The following is a 15,669-nucleotide window of genomic DNA, read 5'->3' as shown; positions in this document are numbered from 1 at the left end:
GAGGCTTTCTAGTGCTTTCAAGAGTTAAGTCTCGGAAACTCACAGGGCCAGTTCTGCACGGTCCTGCAGGATCAGTGAGCTCGCTTTGTAACTCCCTGATCCAGAAGCCCCTCTTCTGGAATTTACTTTTTGGAGATAAGCAAATCAATCGACCCCAAATGCACTGCATTAGAGTTGATTCCTAATCAAAGTGACCCTGCGGTGCAGAGAAGAACTGCTCCATAGGGTTTCCGAGGCTGTAAATCTGTATGGACGCAGACTGCCTCATCTTTCTCTTTTGGAGTAGTTAGTGGGTTCAAACAGCCAACCTTCTAGTTGGTAGCCCAATACTCAACCCACTGAACCATAGGAGGCTTAGCTATATACAGTTCCATGTTCATGGAATACAAAGATAACGGAATTTTTTCACGAAGTTTTTGAAGTCCTCTTGTGTGGGGGTGTATTAACCTAAATATTTATTTGTAGAAATGATAAACTATCATACATTCAATAGAATGCTGTGAAGTGTAAAAATCTACATTGGCTCGCATGCAACAATCTGCAAAAAAAAGATGTAGAATGACAAACATACTATTGTTTCGATTTGTGTGTGTGTGTGTTTTAAGGAAAATCACATTTTTGAGTTCAATAAAAAAAAATTTTTTTAACTAAATGATACACAAGAAACACTGATTACCCTTAGGAAATCAGAGTACGGATGGTTGTTTACGTGTGAGAAAGGAAGAAACAAGTATTTTCCATTTCATAAAACTCAGTGCTCTTTTGATGTTTTTTTAATAAAGTGCCCATCTTACCTATATAATAATAATTTCCTTTAAATAACAGCTCTGACTCTCAATTGTAAATGCTGGGAGAGAGGACTGGGGTTGAAAGGCTAACGAAGAATCTCCCTCTTTGTGGTATTTCCTTCTGTCAGTGTGCTAATTAAAAAACATCTATGCATTGCCCAAGTGCACACTGACTGCTGGTAAGCAAAAGAAGACTTAACCTACTGGGAGACTGCGAGAATGCTGTGCGTGAGCCTCACACTACCTAACAGGGACTAACTATGTCTCCAGAAAACACTCTTAATCCAATACCTCCTTGAGAGAAACCCGCCACAGGTGCAAGACATCTGGCTGTTTGAAGCGACTCCGATGCTGGCTAGTGAACAGAGCGTGGGGTGGTTAGCTGACCAAAAAGGTGGAGCTGTGGCTTGGGGCTTTTGTTCTAAACATTAGCTGAATTATTTCAACCACAATCGTGAGAGAGCGGGGTTTCTAGAGCACCACTTTCCATTTCCCTGAGACGGGCTGATGCTGCCTGTGACCCCATGTTGATTTCCTTGCAAGGCCACACTCACCCCTCGGAAGGAACAAGGACCAGAGCCCTGGGCCGATCGAGCACAGAGGAATTGACGATGGTGAGTCGGAAGTTGCCATCTGGATTCGCCACCTGACAGAGAGGGAGGGAAAAAACTACGATGGAGCTGAGCTCCTAGAAGAGCCACGAGGCAAAGGTCTCTGCCATGAGAGACCCACATGGCTCCCCTGCCAGATGCATCTGGGAAACTTGGCCATGAACTTCCCTCCTCTGGCTCCAGTGATTCTCACATGGTCTGGCATGGGGACTCTGGTGGCATGATTAGCGCTAAGTAAGTGCTAATACGTGTTGACTTATTTACCCCCACCCAGGTTACTTCATGCTAACAGGCCCCTAATGGCCCTCTGCTCTCCACACACTAAGCCTGCCAGTGCAGTTCAGAGCCTGGGCCCCCATGATCTCTCCGCTGTCACCTCCCACAGCCTCAGCGAGGCTGGTCCCGTGCTGCCCATGTCTGGTGCTCGCTCTGTCTGCTCTCGCCACCGAACCCACACAGCCTATCCCCACACTGATCTCTCTAATCAAATCTTATCTTCCCTCCAGACTTCCTCCAGGCCCTCCCCCTCACTTTTCTGACCCACTCTGACCAATGGGTTGTCTCGTGTTGTTGGCTTGTCAGACACCATTTTGCACACAGTGCACGAGCTGCACCTTGTATGCACGCATCTGAGAGAAAGCAGAAAGTTAAGCTCGGCCTGCATCCTCCTAGCGCCTGCAGAGTGCTGGCCACACTCAGGGAACCGTGAGAACTGACAGCCACGGGACCACCAGCTCACACCCAGGCACGCCGCCGCACCTTTCCCTTCACTTAGCTCGACGGGGTGAACACGATCAGCAATCTCTCCTCACCTTTCTACTGCTGTCCCTGCTCGCCATCACAGGGTCGCATTGCCACATTCTCAGTGGGTACTGCACTACCATCAGCAGAACCGGTTTATTCCTCTAGTGCCCTGCTTCCCTAGTGGTGCTGTCTGTTAAGCATTGAGCTACTAGCCGAAAGGTCAGACGTTCAAACCAAGCAGCCGCTTTGAGAGAGAAAGAGAAGGTTGTTTGCCCCGTAGAGATTTATAGTCCCTATGCCAGGTGGCGATGAGGTAAAAGTGACCGATGGCAGTGGGTTTGCTTTCCCCATAAAACCTACCTCCAACAGAAGAGGAACTCTTCTGGCCTGCCTCCTGCTTTGTCACCCAACCCAGAAAGCACATCTGTCCCATGACATGCACTCAAAAGGTACTTAGTGAATGAGACGGCAGAGGAATCTTCACTTGAGGGAGGAGGCCGAGGAACCTGGGGCAGACGAAGTAACTTGTCTGATGCCATTTGGCTGGCACAGGACAGACCAAGGCCAGGACCCTCTCTCAAGACTGGGCCTTTGATCTAGCAACTTCTCTCGGCGGTCTGTGGCTCGTGGCTCCTAAGTGCTTTCTACTTCACCTGGGCTGCAGTAGCTGGATGGCAGGTCACGAGAAAGAGGTGTCCCGGCCTGGCCGAGGGCCCGCAGTAGTCACCTTAATTACCTAGGTCAGTAATCTGGTGGCTTAAAACCCAATGCCATCAGGTGGATTCCAACTCATAATGAACCACGTAGCTCAGAGCACCACTGCTCCTTTGGGTTTGTAAGACTAAGTCCTTCTCCCCTAGAACCGCTGGTAGGTCTGAACCGCTGGCCTTGTGGTTAGCAGGCCAGTGTTTAGCACGCTTTGGATAGGTTTAGGAGGCGTTTACTTCCCTGCTGTAACATGAGGGATGCAAAGGATAAGTGGGTACTACGTAACAGCTCTGTCAGGGTGAACTAGGAAAAACAAAACGACATCCACCTCACAGAGTTGCTCTCAAGAGTGAAGCAGGTAAGTCTTTCAATCAGTGGTTCTCAACCTGTGGGCTACAACCCCTCTGGGGGTCCAAAGACCCTTTCAGAGGAGTCTCCTGATTCACAACAGTAGCAAAATGACAGTGATGAAGTAGCAATAAAATAATGTTATGGTTAGGGGGCCACCACAACATGACGAGCTGTATTAAAGGTCCCTGGCCTGAGGAAGGTTGGGAACCCCTGCTTTAAACGGACCCAACTGGATTTGCAACGGAGTTTGGTACATAGTAAGTCCCAACCATCATTAATATTGATGATGAGAACACTGTAATATTATGTAGTAGTATTACATTACAATAGCACTACTGTAGTACAGCAGTATTACAATATTACATTCTTATTATCATGGCATCTCTAATATACAATACTATACTATGTATCTTATAATACTGTAGTATTCTAGATCAATTCTATGATGGTATTGTTATCATTATTGCTGTGATTCTATGCTTCTACTGGCCGAGGGCCCAGCTTTTCGATATCTAAGTGGAATCTCTGGTGGATGGATGGGGGCGTTCCGTTCTCATTTGGGGCCTCTGTGGCTGTTAGCAATCATTCTGGCGGTGCCCCTTCTTCCTTTGCCCGCCAGACTCAGCCGGCTCATTCTATGGAACCTCCCTGAGCCTTTCAGAATCTTCGACCACATTGGCTCTTGCCTCTGCCACAGCTGGCTCCAAGGCTAGGTGGCCCCCTCTCTAGTGCATCACAGACAGCACAGGAAGGTACGTACCTCGATCTTTTGAAAGCCAGCATCCACCCAGTACAGCAACTGGCTGAGGGGTTCAAAAGCCAAAGCTTCGACTGTCTCCAGGCCGGAATTGATGATCACCTCTTGGCCCGTACTGCCATTCAAGCAGAGGCGCTGGAGAAAGAAAAAGCATGACGCAGTCATGAAGCACTGGGATCAGGGTGACCTTTCCGAACGGGCGGAATGGGCAAAGGAGGAGCTGCCGCACACTCGCAAATTTCCAGGTGGGAACGGTGGTCTCCGGTGGTAAGCTAGACTGACCCATTTCTATCACTCTTCTCATTGTGAACGCAGGCTTGTGCCACTTCACCGTAAAGGGGCCAGGGATGATGGTGCTGTACGCGAGTCTGTTGCTTGTAAAATAATGGAAATCAAACTGTCACTGTGCTCAGTTCTCGCTCCTGCCTGATACCGTGTTTCCTCGGGGGTGACGCAGCTTTGCTTCAGAGGTCAGCGCCACCCCTGCCCTTGCCCTTCCCCCTCGGGTTCAAGCATTCTACAACTGCTCTTGGAGAGGAGTCTAGATAAAACCTGTTGGGTGGCTTTTATTAAAGGGCAATGAATAAATGTCAATTAGCTCTCCTTGAAAATTGGTGAATTTGAGCGGACAGATGGATAACTAGCTGCCTGTCCAGAGATCTTTATATCTTACTTCTTGATACTTGTCAGTGTTCCAAAAAGGAGACAAGGACAATTAGGTGAAGAAACAGTTAAGTCAAGCCCCGTTTCCATACCAGCTTGTAAGGAAGGTGCTCAACACGCAGCTGGTACAATAGGGGATGACCAATAGTCACCATTAGTTACCCCAGTAGGAAAAGTGACACCTCCCTAATAAGCAAGACAAGAGGCTGGAGTCTCTCTTTGTTCTCACTACATGGACAGCGATGGAGAGGAAAGAAAAACATGGCGGCAGAAACGGAAGAAGCTTCCTCAGTGAGCCCCCAAACAAACCTCGGTTTACAGCCCCCTAGCTAACCATTTCCTTAGGTCATTCTGAACGGTGTTTACCAGCACCAGACACGCAGACCAGGATGAGCAGAAGGCACGCCCCTGGGGCCAGACAGGTGGCTGACTCACCTGGATCATATCCAAGGTCAAGTCCGACCAGTACAAGCAGTTGTGCTCATAGTCAAAGTCCAGGGCCACGACTGCCCGCAAGCCGGTGAGAGGCAACTCCTTGGTAGCGCCTGAGGCTAAGTCATAGCGGTGGATGGACTTCCGCATGGCATACAGCATGAACTCGGTCTCCTCTGTGCAGACAGATGGACAAAAGGTAAGTTGGGCCCAGGCGTGCTTACAGAGTCCTCGCATGACTGATCAGAGATGTGTAACGGAATAACTTTTTTTTGAGCAAATGACTTACACTTCCGTGCATGCCAGTATGGGTTTCCACTTTCCTTGTTTTATCTGTACTTGCCCGGTAGGCATACTCCAACATCTAAACTGCAGAGCTTGGCCTAAAATCTTCCCAGTCACACTTGTCAACATAATCATGCCAGTCAGCAGGTCCTCACCCACCTCAGGGCTTCTCACCCAGCCATCTCTCTTGTTGCCTAGAGAACCTTTAGTCCCAGGAGATCTGTGACTCAGTCTTCCAAACCACTAAATAATGTTGTCTGATTCAGCATTGCTCAAATGACATCTGGCCATTAGATTGACCTATCAGATTTTCAATACAGTAATACCACATTTGTCCTTGATTACTTACAAAATGTGTTACAATCAAGTTGATTCTGACTTAAAGGCTATAAATCTTTCCGGCCGCAGAAAAGCCTCATGTTCCCCCCACAGAGTGGCTAGTGGGTTCAAACTTCTGACCTTGAGGTTAGCAGCCCAATGTAGATCCTCATTGCACCACCAGAGACCCTCATAAAGATCCTGTCAAAACCTCTCACAGCCATCCAGTGGATTCCGAGTCATAGTGTTCCCGCAGGGCAGGACAGGACTGTTCGTGTGGGGTTCTGGACTACAACTCTATGAGATTGGAAAGCCTCATCTTTCTCCTGCAGAGACACTGGTGGTTTCAAACTGCTGACCTTGTGGTGAGCAGCCCAACATGTAACCACTACACTACCAAAAATATTTAATAAAGGCTTAAATAATGTACTTAAAATGTACTAGGCATTGTTTAATCTACATAAAACTAAAAGATGTAGAAACTATGTGGTAGTTACATAATTTCATGTCAACTTGAGCTATAAAAGTGTAGGGCTGGGGTCTAGCCTGCCCATCAGGTCACAGCCTGATGGTACCTCCTGTGGACGTGGCCTTCTCAGAAGGCGGGCCCTGGGAACCTCCCCTCTCTCTGCCTTCACTCTCCTGCTGGCTGACCCTCCTTGCTGCAAGCCCTGGATGTGGCCACCACCACTGGAGCCACACAACTTTGTACCCACCGGCCTGTGATCCTCCCGCATTCTGCAGCACAGCACGTGGTTGTGTGAGTCTAGAGAGGGACTTATGGATTAGTATCGGTCTTATGGACTAGTATTGGACTTAAGGACTTGATCTGGACTGAGCTGTTTGCTTACTTCTTGACATAAATTTCTTTTACATATATCTAATTGTTCTTGGATTTGCTTCTCCAGTCAACTTGGCCTAACACAAATGATCACATGTAAGAAGAGTGAAACAGTAAAGTTAAGTAAGTCACCCCAGGTCACACAGCCGATGAGTGGCAATTTGAACCAGGCCATCTATCCTTGGCAGACTCAAGGGTCTATTTTAACCACCGCATTGTGTTGGTTGGCTCTTGTGACATAAATACTAAAGATGATGCTGCCATTTTAAAAATGTATAAAATGAGGCCCTGCATCTTCAAGTAATTATCTAATGTCGGACAGCCATATGCTTCATCTCTGTAATAGTTTTCCCTGTAATAGTTGTTTGTTTGTGCTGATCTTACACAAGCCAATGTATCCACTCACACACAATTCTGTTGTTCAATCAAGTGGGGTGATCCAGTCACCACTGCTACCCCTCTCTTCCCATACCCTCTTCCCATAGCCTCAGGGAACCATTACTCCTGTTACTGTTTTTGAAGGGTTATCTGTCTTGGCTTCCATTTACCAAACAATCTTAAATATACAAGTGTACATACGTAAATCTAACGTGACTAATGAGGCGAAACAAATAAAAACATAATAGTAAGGGGAGGAAATATTAAAGTACTAGAGGATAGTTATGTGGTTCATCGGTGCTATCCCACACCCTGGCTTTAGGATCCCTTCTGTAAGGGACTGTCCAATTGTCTTACAGATGGATTTTGGATCTCCACACATCCACGGCCTTTCACCTCTGGTTGCTTGTTTTTGAACGTGATACCTCTTCCCGTCAACATCTCATGATCACACAGGCTGGTGTGCTCCTTCTACGTGGGCTTTGTTCTTCCCTGCTGGATGGCTGCTTGTTTAACTATAAGCCTTTATGACCCCAGACGCTGTATCTTTTAATAACTGGGAACCCTCCGCTTTCTCTTTTTTGGTTTGTTTGTTTACTTGTTTTCTTTTTTTAAAAATTTTATTGGGAGCTCTAAGAGATATTATATCAATAATTCATAGACTAAGCCTCCACTGGATGCTTTCAGATCATTAAGCAAGGCTGTAGGTAATCTCACCCTCACAATCTTGCACTGTACCTTGGAGCGAAGCTCGGCTCCACCCTTCCCTGGCCAGCCCTGCGAGGGGCAGTTTTCTCTTAGGGGCTTGCCTAGGTGTCTCCCTGATGGAGGTCACAGTGCTGGGTCACATGAGTCCGTCCCCTAGCAGGCTTGCCGTGAATGCCTTGGTTGGAGGGTCCAGACCAATCTTGTAAGTTCTTTTGTCTAACAATGTACGTGTTCCACTCGTGGTCATGTTCCTGCTTCTGTAGCCCCCCCTGTAACTGCGATGTATTGATCTGCCACCAACCAGGCTTCTGTGACAGCTGCCGTTGCCCACCCAAGCTCTTTTTTAAAGCTTTTTATTTCAACAAGGACCCTTGGTGGTATGGTGGTTATGCATTGAGGTACGGTCTGCATGGTCAGCAGTTTGAAACCACCAGGTGCTCCTCAGGAGAAACATGGGCTTTCTACTCCTGTAAGCAAGTGTTGTCTTGAAAACTCACTTGCTGTCTATAGAGCAGTTTTACCCTGTCCTGTAGACTCACGGTCACTCGACTACGAGTCTGCTTTGAATCAATGGCCGTGTTTGGTTGTTTGTTTTGGTATCTCAACACACCCTATTTTAACCTCCCTCACCCAGATGGTGTGTCTGTGTCTTTGTCTCTTTTAAGACTTAAGTGTTTTCTTATTAAGCTATGTTTGGAATGGGTGTCTCTTTTGTACCCCAAAGCAGCCATGTTGCTGCTTACTGGCCCAGGGAAGAGGACTTGTATTTTCTGTATGTGGAGGCGCAGCCTATAGTCTGAGATCTCCATCAGCAAGCGCTCCAAGTCTTCTTCACTCTCAGCAAACAAGGCTGCATCACCTGCATATCCTCTGCACATCCCAAGTTGCTAATGATTCTCATTAGTCCTTCTAAGCCATCGCTTTCTCTCTTGCCGCATCCCAGTCTTCTGTCCCATGCTCTTTTTTTTAATTTTCATTTTTAACATTTAGGAGGCGGCCCAGGCTGCAAATGAGCTTTTTCCCCTTCATTTCCTGTTCCATCTCTTATCAGAGGAGAAAATAGCAGCCCCGCCAGTTTTGACTTCCTTAAACAAACTCTTTTGTCCCTAGCTGAGCTTTCTCCAGAAATAGCTATTACAAAAGTTATGCACTCCAGCCCCCGAAGAGCCATCTCTGAAACCCTACAGCCCGGGTCCCCATCCATCCGTCCGTAACTGCTCTTCTGCGGGGACTACCTCCTAGTATCTGCTCGCTCATTTGTAGGAATCTGCTGAAGCTGCGTTCTTTTGACGTCTCCACAGTGAGGTATGTTAATTACTACGGTAATGATGGGAGATTAAATTAAAGGACTAATGAGCTTAGTATGAAAAACACCAGGGCAGGCTGGCACGCGGTGGGTAAGCGAGAGAGCTGCTCTGTCCTGCCGCCACGCTTCCGGGGGCTTCCAGGAGACACCACCTTCTCACACCACTCTGCGCTCACCTGCACGGAGGCGCAAGAACAGGAGTGAACGGGCAGAGCAGACACAGGAGCTCTACATGAACAAAGATGCTACGCGCTTAACCATTGTTTAGCTGCCAGAGTTTTGTGGCTCTGTTGGAAATACCTCACCGTGTTACATCACCACTGTGGCACTGTGGCACGCCAACCCCCACTGCTAAAGGCTCCGGTTGGCGCTATGCTTCAGGTAGGCCCAGAATGAAATCCGAATCCCTTCGCTGCGCGCCCAGATTCTTGTGGTTGTGTTCGTTTTGCCCCCTCTCGTTCCACGCATTCAGGGAGTCAGCGTACACTAACCCAGACAGACAAAGACCAGTGGCCATCTAGTGCGTTTGGACTTCTGGCGACCTTGTCTGCTTCCAGGTCCTTGGGTGCTGCCGGGTAGACCTGGGCCACGCAGGGTTTCCATAGCTGTAGCCGAAGGCCAGGCTGGCCTTCTTTGCTTGATGAAGGCTTCAAGACAGACTGGACTGGGCATCCAACCACAGAGCCATCTGAATGTTTGATGAAGACTCTGGTCTCCCTGCACTACAAACACTCTACCAATCCTGCTTCCAGGATTTTCCCCCTTAATTAGCAAGCACACGATGGTCGGAAGTCATGGAAATGACACTTACTTGCCATTTGGATCATGTCCAGCTAAAAGCTCAGACTGAGAAGCTGACGCTTCACTTGTTCAGTGAGTAGATATGTGACCTTAATTAAGTTTTCTAACCTTCTACTCTGAACATGTTTCTTCACAGGGCAGAGAAAATCAGAACTGATAATAAGCTGCTTTCAAAAAAAGCAAGAGCTGATAATAAGCTGATTAAAAAAAATTAGAGCTGATGCTTCGTTGGGTTTGTTCAAAGTAGGAAGTCAGCAATGCAATACTGAAGTACATTAAAATCTGTAAAATTTCCACAAAAGACGGCAGTTGCTCTGATGATGATAAAATTCAGAGAGATCACGCAGCTACTTCCCAAGAAGCCACAAGCATGTTCACAGTCTACTCTGACAAGCAGACTGAGCAACAGTCACAGGCCTTGAGACGACCCTCAGTCCCACCGCCTAGCAGAAAAACACGAGAGTATTTCTCAGTGAACAATGGCTGAACTGATGTCCAGCTCTTCTATCCCTATGCAGGTGTACAGGTGTAGAAAAGCCTGGTTGAATGCCAAGCTTTGGAGATGCCCGTAAGGTTCCATTACGGTAGAAGAGCCGCCAGCCTGGCGTTGGGTGCAATCATGATGCTCCTTTGGTGGCATGTGAAGGTGTCAAAGGGAAGAGAAACCCTCTCTTACCTGCTAGTGGGCAGGGGACCAGCTCTCCCTCCAGTCGGGCTTCCACATCGCCACCACTACAAGTATCCCCGGAGATCTTCCGGTAACTGTCACACAAGGGCAGGAGGTCAAAAACATCACAGCACACTCATTCTTCGAAGGGACCCCGCCTGGGGACCTAACTACCTACCGTGGGAAGTAGATCCCACCTATTCGTGTCTGCATCAAACTAGAGGTCTGCCTTGGTCCCATGCGCCATTCGACCGGGCAGGTGTACGCAATCGGGGCACTGAATTTTTAACATAGCTCTTTGATAAGATACTCTGAGAGTTGCCAAGAACTTTGCAGATGTGCAATTTTAATTTTCCTCAACAGGGGCAAGAGAGTTTGCAAACACAGGAATTCCAAAAGGTTGCTCAAGGCATTTGAAAGGCGCTAACTGGGAACTGCAGAATGTAGAGCAGGAAGCCCAGCTGGGTGGCCGCTGGTCTCTGGCCACAGGAGCAGCCCTCTCTGTCCCCGCTTTCTGGTCATTAAAGAGCCCTCGACAGTCACTATCCCTTTGCCTCCAGTAAACAACTTCAGCGGCAGGTACTAAAGGTGGCCGGTACTCGGCTGTCAACAACCTGCCCAGGAGCAGTGACGCCTTCCAGAACGACTCATAACAACTGAACTGCATCTGGAGTGGGAAGAGAAAGGACCGACTCAAACCCAGCAGGAAGGCCACGGGAGGCCTAAGCTCAGCCTGGAAAGGGGCAATCGGCTACGCAGTGAGGCGCTGCCAGGTCGGCCGGAAGCCGCAACAAGCTGGCGTGGAGTAAAAGGGCCCAGCGACCATGCAAATGGAGCAGCCTCTGCCAGTATCACAGCCCACTGAGGGCCCATTCTCCCTCCAGGTACAGTGGTTGAGGACAACAGTTAGAAGACAAGCCTCCGGTCTCGATAAAAACTAGGTCTTTCCCTTTTAAAACTAAGAGTACATCGTTGAGTATAAGAAGGCACACACCAAAAAAATCCACACTCACTGCCACCACGTCAACGCTGACTCCTAGTGCCCCCTGTGGTTTCTGAGACAGTCATTGTTGATGGGCATAGAAAGCCCCGTCTTTCTCCCGAGAAGCTGCTGGTGGTTTCGAACTATCGACCATACAGATCGCAGCCCAACGTGTAACCACTACACTACCGGGGCTCCTATACTAAGGCATATTCAAGGGAGGAATAAGACACTGAGACTGACCCTCGAAACTATGAAAATCAGGTTTGGCCCACACAGTAGCATCCCATAGTCTCAGCTAGCTGCAGTTTCACCAAGTCACCTGAAACCAACAGCCTGGCCGTGAACAGCACAAGGACAACTTGGCTATGACTTCCCGGGATGCCTGGGAAAATCCTGAGGAAGAAAGTCCAGACGGTGACCTCTTTTGGAGTACAGAGGGGTCCTGGGCAAGCTAGGTAACCTCAGCAGACTCCAGTGTTGAGAGGGGTGGTTTGCCTGGCCTGCCTCCCTCCTTGCTCACACTAAGGGTCTCTGGAAAGATGAAAGTCAGAAATAGATAGCACACACTTAAAAATAAATGATAAGACATTGTTAACAATGCAGGAGCCCTGGTGCGTGTGTTGGGCTGATAACTGCAAGGTTGGCAGCTCAAAGCCAACAAACACTCCGAGGGGAAAGAGGCTGTCTGCTCCCATGAAGATGTGCAGCCTCGGGAACCCTACACAGAGTTGTGGGGAGTTGGAACCAGCTTGATGGCACTGTACCTAACGACAGCAATGGTACCCCTCTACACCTGCTCAGTAGAATGGGGTTCACAAGGTAATAGAGGACGTATGCTAAAGGCAAGTTTAGAGATATTCCCAGAGCACCAGGAAAGCAGAGACCAACACAGAGTAAAATAACAGACGACGGCGTGCAAAACACGAGACTTGGGGACTTCCGAGATACGCACCCTCGAGTTCTCCTGTACGCAGAGCCCACGGGACAAGGCACGGGAGGAGAAAAGGACATCCCAGAAAACTCGGGATCTGGAACACACACTTCTAACGACAAGTCTTCGCTCATCTTGAAGCCAAAGTCACTGAAAGGCAATGCAGTGTGTCAAGTTAGTCTCATGTTCTTCACCCGGTCCAGCGCCAGCACGTGGGCTTTCTCTTACAGCATTGCACACTGCCTGCATCTTCATGTCCTTAGCATGTGCCGATAGAACATTCCTTTTTGCACTGCATTTTCAAAGGGCATGTTCTAGCAGAGCCACAATCGGATCCAGCTAGGCCTGGGCGGGGGAGAAGGACCCTCCGTGAGGTGGACTGGCCCAAGAGCTGCAACGGGCTCCAGGGAACATGAAGACCCAGGACCGGGCAGCGCCATACTCTGTATACGGAAGGTCACCGTCGAGTCAGAAACGACGGAATCACAGTGACCCAGGTGGCCGCAGAGAGACCAAAAAATGATCAATCGTGAGACCGAAAACAAATGTTAAGTGTTTACTAGATCTGATTTCCTGTCCAAAGACTCTTGATCCCCCAGGGTTGTTAAAATAGTGACGGAGTTAAAGAACTAAGGGCATTCAACAAGACCTCCCTCTTGATGGCACCAGAACTAAAAAAGACCATTTTTAAATAACTTTAAAAAAATGAAGGAGGCACACCCTAGAAATTCACCTTGGAAGTCTGCATTGTGGAACATACTGGCTTGTCCACAAGACCTGCGATTTGGAGCCCGTGTTGCCACCAAACCTCACAGCTCATCAGGCAGTGCCCTGAAGTAGGAGGCAGGAGGCCCGACTCTAGTCTCAGGGCAACCTGCCACTGCACGCAGGCCTCTCTAAGTCCCACTGAGAACTCGAGAACAAGGTAACCGGGCCATATGCTTTTTAGGTCAGGGCCAGGCCCTGGAGCCTATCATTCCAAGGACTTTCCTCACAGATACGCTCCACCCCCGGAAAGGCTGCATTCGCTCTGCTGCACTCAATCCGGTGATGATTTTTAAATGTTAACTATATGAAAAGCATTAACAGACATAGGGCAAAGGAGCTTGGATATCTTCCATCATAATCTCATTAAATAAATGTTTAGAGGCTTGTTCAAAGGAAATCTGTTTTTCTCCTGAATGAAATGGGTCCCACTATTTCAATCAGTTAATTCGCACTGAATGGCTGCTTGGAGTCTTTGGGGGACAGGAAGTGGGGCATTTGCTCAGTACTGCTTTGCCTCCATTAGGCAAGTACCTTTCTAAACGATTCTTCAGATTTAGGGAATGGTCTAGTGGACTGAGCAAGTCAGCTGACCGGATTCTCTCCCCACCCCATCCCACAGAGCAGTATGTGGCAAAATGCATGACACTGTTGGAAAATGTTCCGGGGGGGGGGGGGGAGGTCACAATATGAAATTCATTGCTTCCTGGGGGTTGCAGTCAAGTGTTTCCAGTGACACTGCCTGGCAATGCCGAGAACTACAAAGACGTATTTGCATACCTCTTTGCAAATGGAAGAGAGTGCCCCTGGACGCCAGAATGTATGCTAGTGCACATGGTAAATGCATTCTGCCGCGAACCAAAAGGCCACCAGTTTGAGTCCTTCCAAAAGTACTTCGGAAGCAAGGCCTGGCAATCTACTTCCAAAAACTCAACCACTGAAAGCCCTTTAGGGCACAGTTCTACCCTGACAAGCATGGGCCTGCCCTGAGTCTAAATCAACTCCAAAGCAACGGGCTGTGTGCCAGTGTGGCCCCAAAGGGTCGTCAGAAACAGCAGGTATCCTTCAGAATGTGAACTAAGGGATTCGATTGGACATGTCCTGCGTTTGCCTTTTCTCTCCTCGTTCCATCTTTGGACCATTCCCCTTCTCACTGCCACAGTCCAGCCCCACCAAACATTTCCCAAAGCCAAGCACTCGCACGCGGCTGGCTCCTCTAGCAGCTGCCTCACATAGAGCAGCTGTAGCAGGATGGCCTGACACCCACCCAGCCATCTGTGCCTCACACGCTCACCAGGCCTGCAGCCCAGCGCTGTGGAGGGGAGGACAGGTGGTTCGCTGCTCCCCAACCCACAAGGCTCACCGCACATAGCAAGGACAGGCCCCAGTGGGCTTCCGGGAGTCAGACGGGCTTGGGAGGGAGGGACAGACACATGGGAGTCAGGACACAGGAGGGGCACTGAAGGGTCATCACTGGGACCTCAAGCAGCTCTGTGGGTTTTGCCGGTACGGCACCGAAACGGTTATCATGGGACACACTGCTGCCTGAGGAAACCAGAGCCAGGTGGGATCTCCAGCCTTGCTACTCAAAGGGCTGGTTTGCAGAAAGGCAGCCTTCACACACCTGGAGTCTCTCAGGTGCCCTGGCGGCACCGTGGTTAAGGACTGGGCAGTTGAAAGGGGGGCAGTTCAAAATCGGCAGCCACTCCCTGGGAAAAGATGAAGCAGTCTGTTTCCGTAACGATTCAGTCTTGGAATGAGCCAGTCAGGGTGCAGTGTAACAATGATGAAACATGCAACTTTCCCCTGGTTGCTAAATGCTTCCTTGCCCCCACTATGATGATCCCAATCCTACCTTACGAATCCGGCTAGACCAGAGGATGTACACTGGTACAGATAGGAACTGGAAACACAGGGAATCCAGGGTGGATGATCCCTTCAGGACCAGTGGTGAGAGTAGCGATACCAGGAGGGGGGAGGGAAGGTCGAGTAGAAAGGGGGAACCGATTATAAGGATCTACATATAACCTCCTCCCTGGGGGATGGACAGCAGAAAAATGGGTAAAAGGAGATGTCAGACAGTGTAAGACATGACAAAATAATAATTTATAAATTATCCAGAGTTCATGAGGGAGGGAGGGGAAAAAATGAGGAGCTGATGCCAGGCGCTAAAGTGGAGAGCAAATGTTTGAGAATGATGAGGGCAATGAATGTACAAATGTGCATAAGAGTCGTATGTGCCCCTAATAAAATGATTTTAAAAGATTTAGTCTTAGAAACCCCACAGGGCAGTTCTACCTTGCCCTAGACCAGTGGTTCTCAACCTCCCTATACAGTCCCTTGTGTTGTGATGACCCCAACCACAAAATTAATTGTGCTGCTACTTCATAACTGTAATTTTGCTACTATGAACCAGATGACCCCTGTGAAAGGGCTGTTCGACCCCCAAAGGGGTCGCGACCCACAGGTTGAGAACCGCTGCCCTAGGCTGTGAGTCAGAATCAAGGAGTTGGTGACGAGTTTTAAGGGCATCCACTGCGCAAACAGCTGCAACTTCCCCAGATTACAACACCCCCAGCTCACTGCAAGGATCTAAGAGCTAAGTGGGGCACCCAACGTAGAGAGTGTCT

The 15,669-nt window shown here is 48.8% G+C and overlaps 1 protein-coding gene across 2 annotated transcripts in view; it reads right to left on the bottom strand.

Moving 5' to 3' along the window:
* SORL1 (sortilin related receptor 1) overlaps nt 1-15,669 on the bottom strand; it is a 215,236-nt gene that overhangs the window by 94,324 nt on the left and 105,243 nt on the right. For both annotated transcript variants that reach the window (XM_075546728.1, XM_075546729.1), the window contains exons 15-19: nt 12,296-12,424; nt 10,368-10,453; nt 5,058-5,230; nt 3,963-4,094; nt 1,343-1,434 (exon numbers count right to left, since the gene is read on the bottom strand). In XM_075546728.1, the coding sequence (XP_075402843.1) occupies nt 1,343-1,434; nt 3,963-4,094; nt 5,058-5,230; nt 10,368-10,453; nt 12,296-12,424 (612 nt within the window). The remainder of the gene's footprint in view (nt 1-1,342; nt 1,435-3,962; nt 4,095-5,057; nt 5,231-10,367; nt 10,454-12,295; nt 12,425-15,669) is intronic.

Source organism: Tenrec ecaudatus, chromosome 4 (genome assembly GCF_050624435.1).
Source record: "Tenrec ecaudatus isolate mTenEca1 chromosome 4, mTenEca1.hap1, whole genome shotgun sequence".
Lineage (NCBI taxonomy): Eukaryota > Metazoa > Chordata > Mammalia > Afrosoricida > Tenrecidae > Tenrec > Tenrec ecaudatus.
Note: the sequence above shows the minus strand (reverse complement) of the source record. Positions and strands in the feature narration are given on the sequence as shown.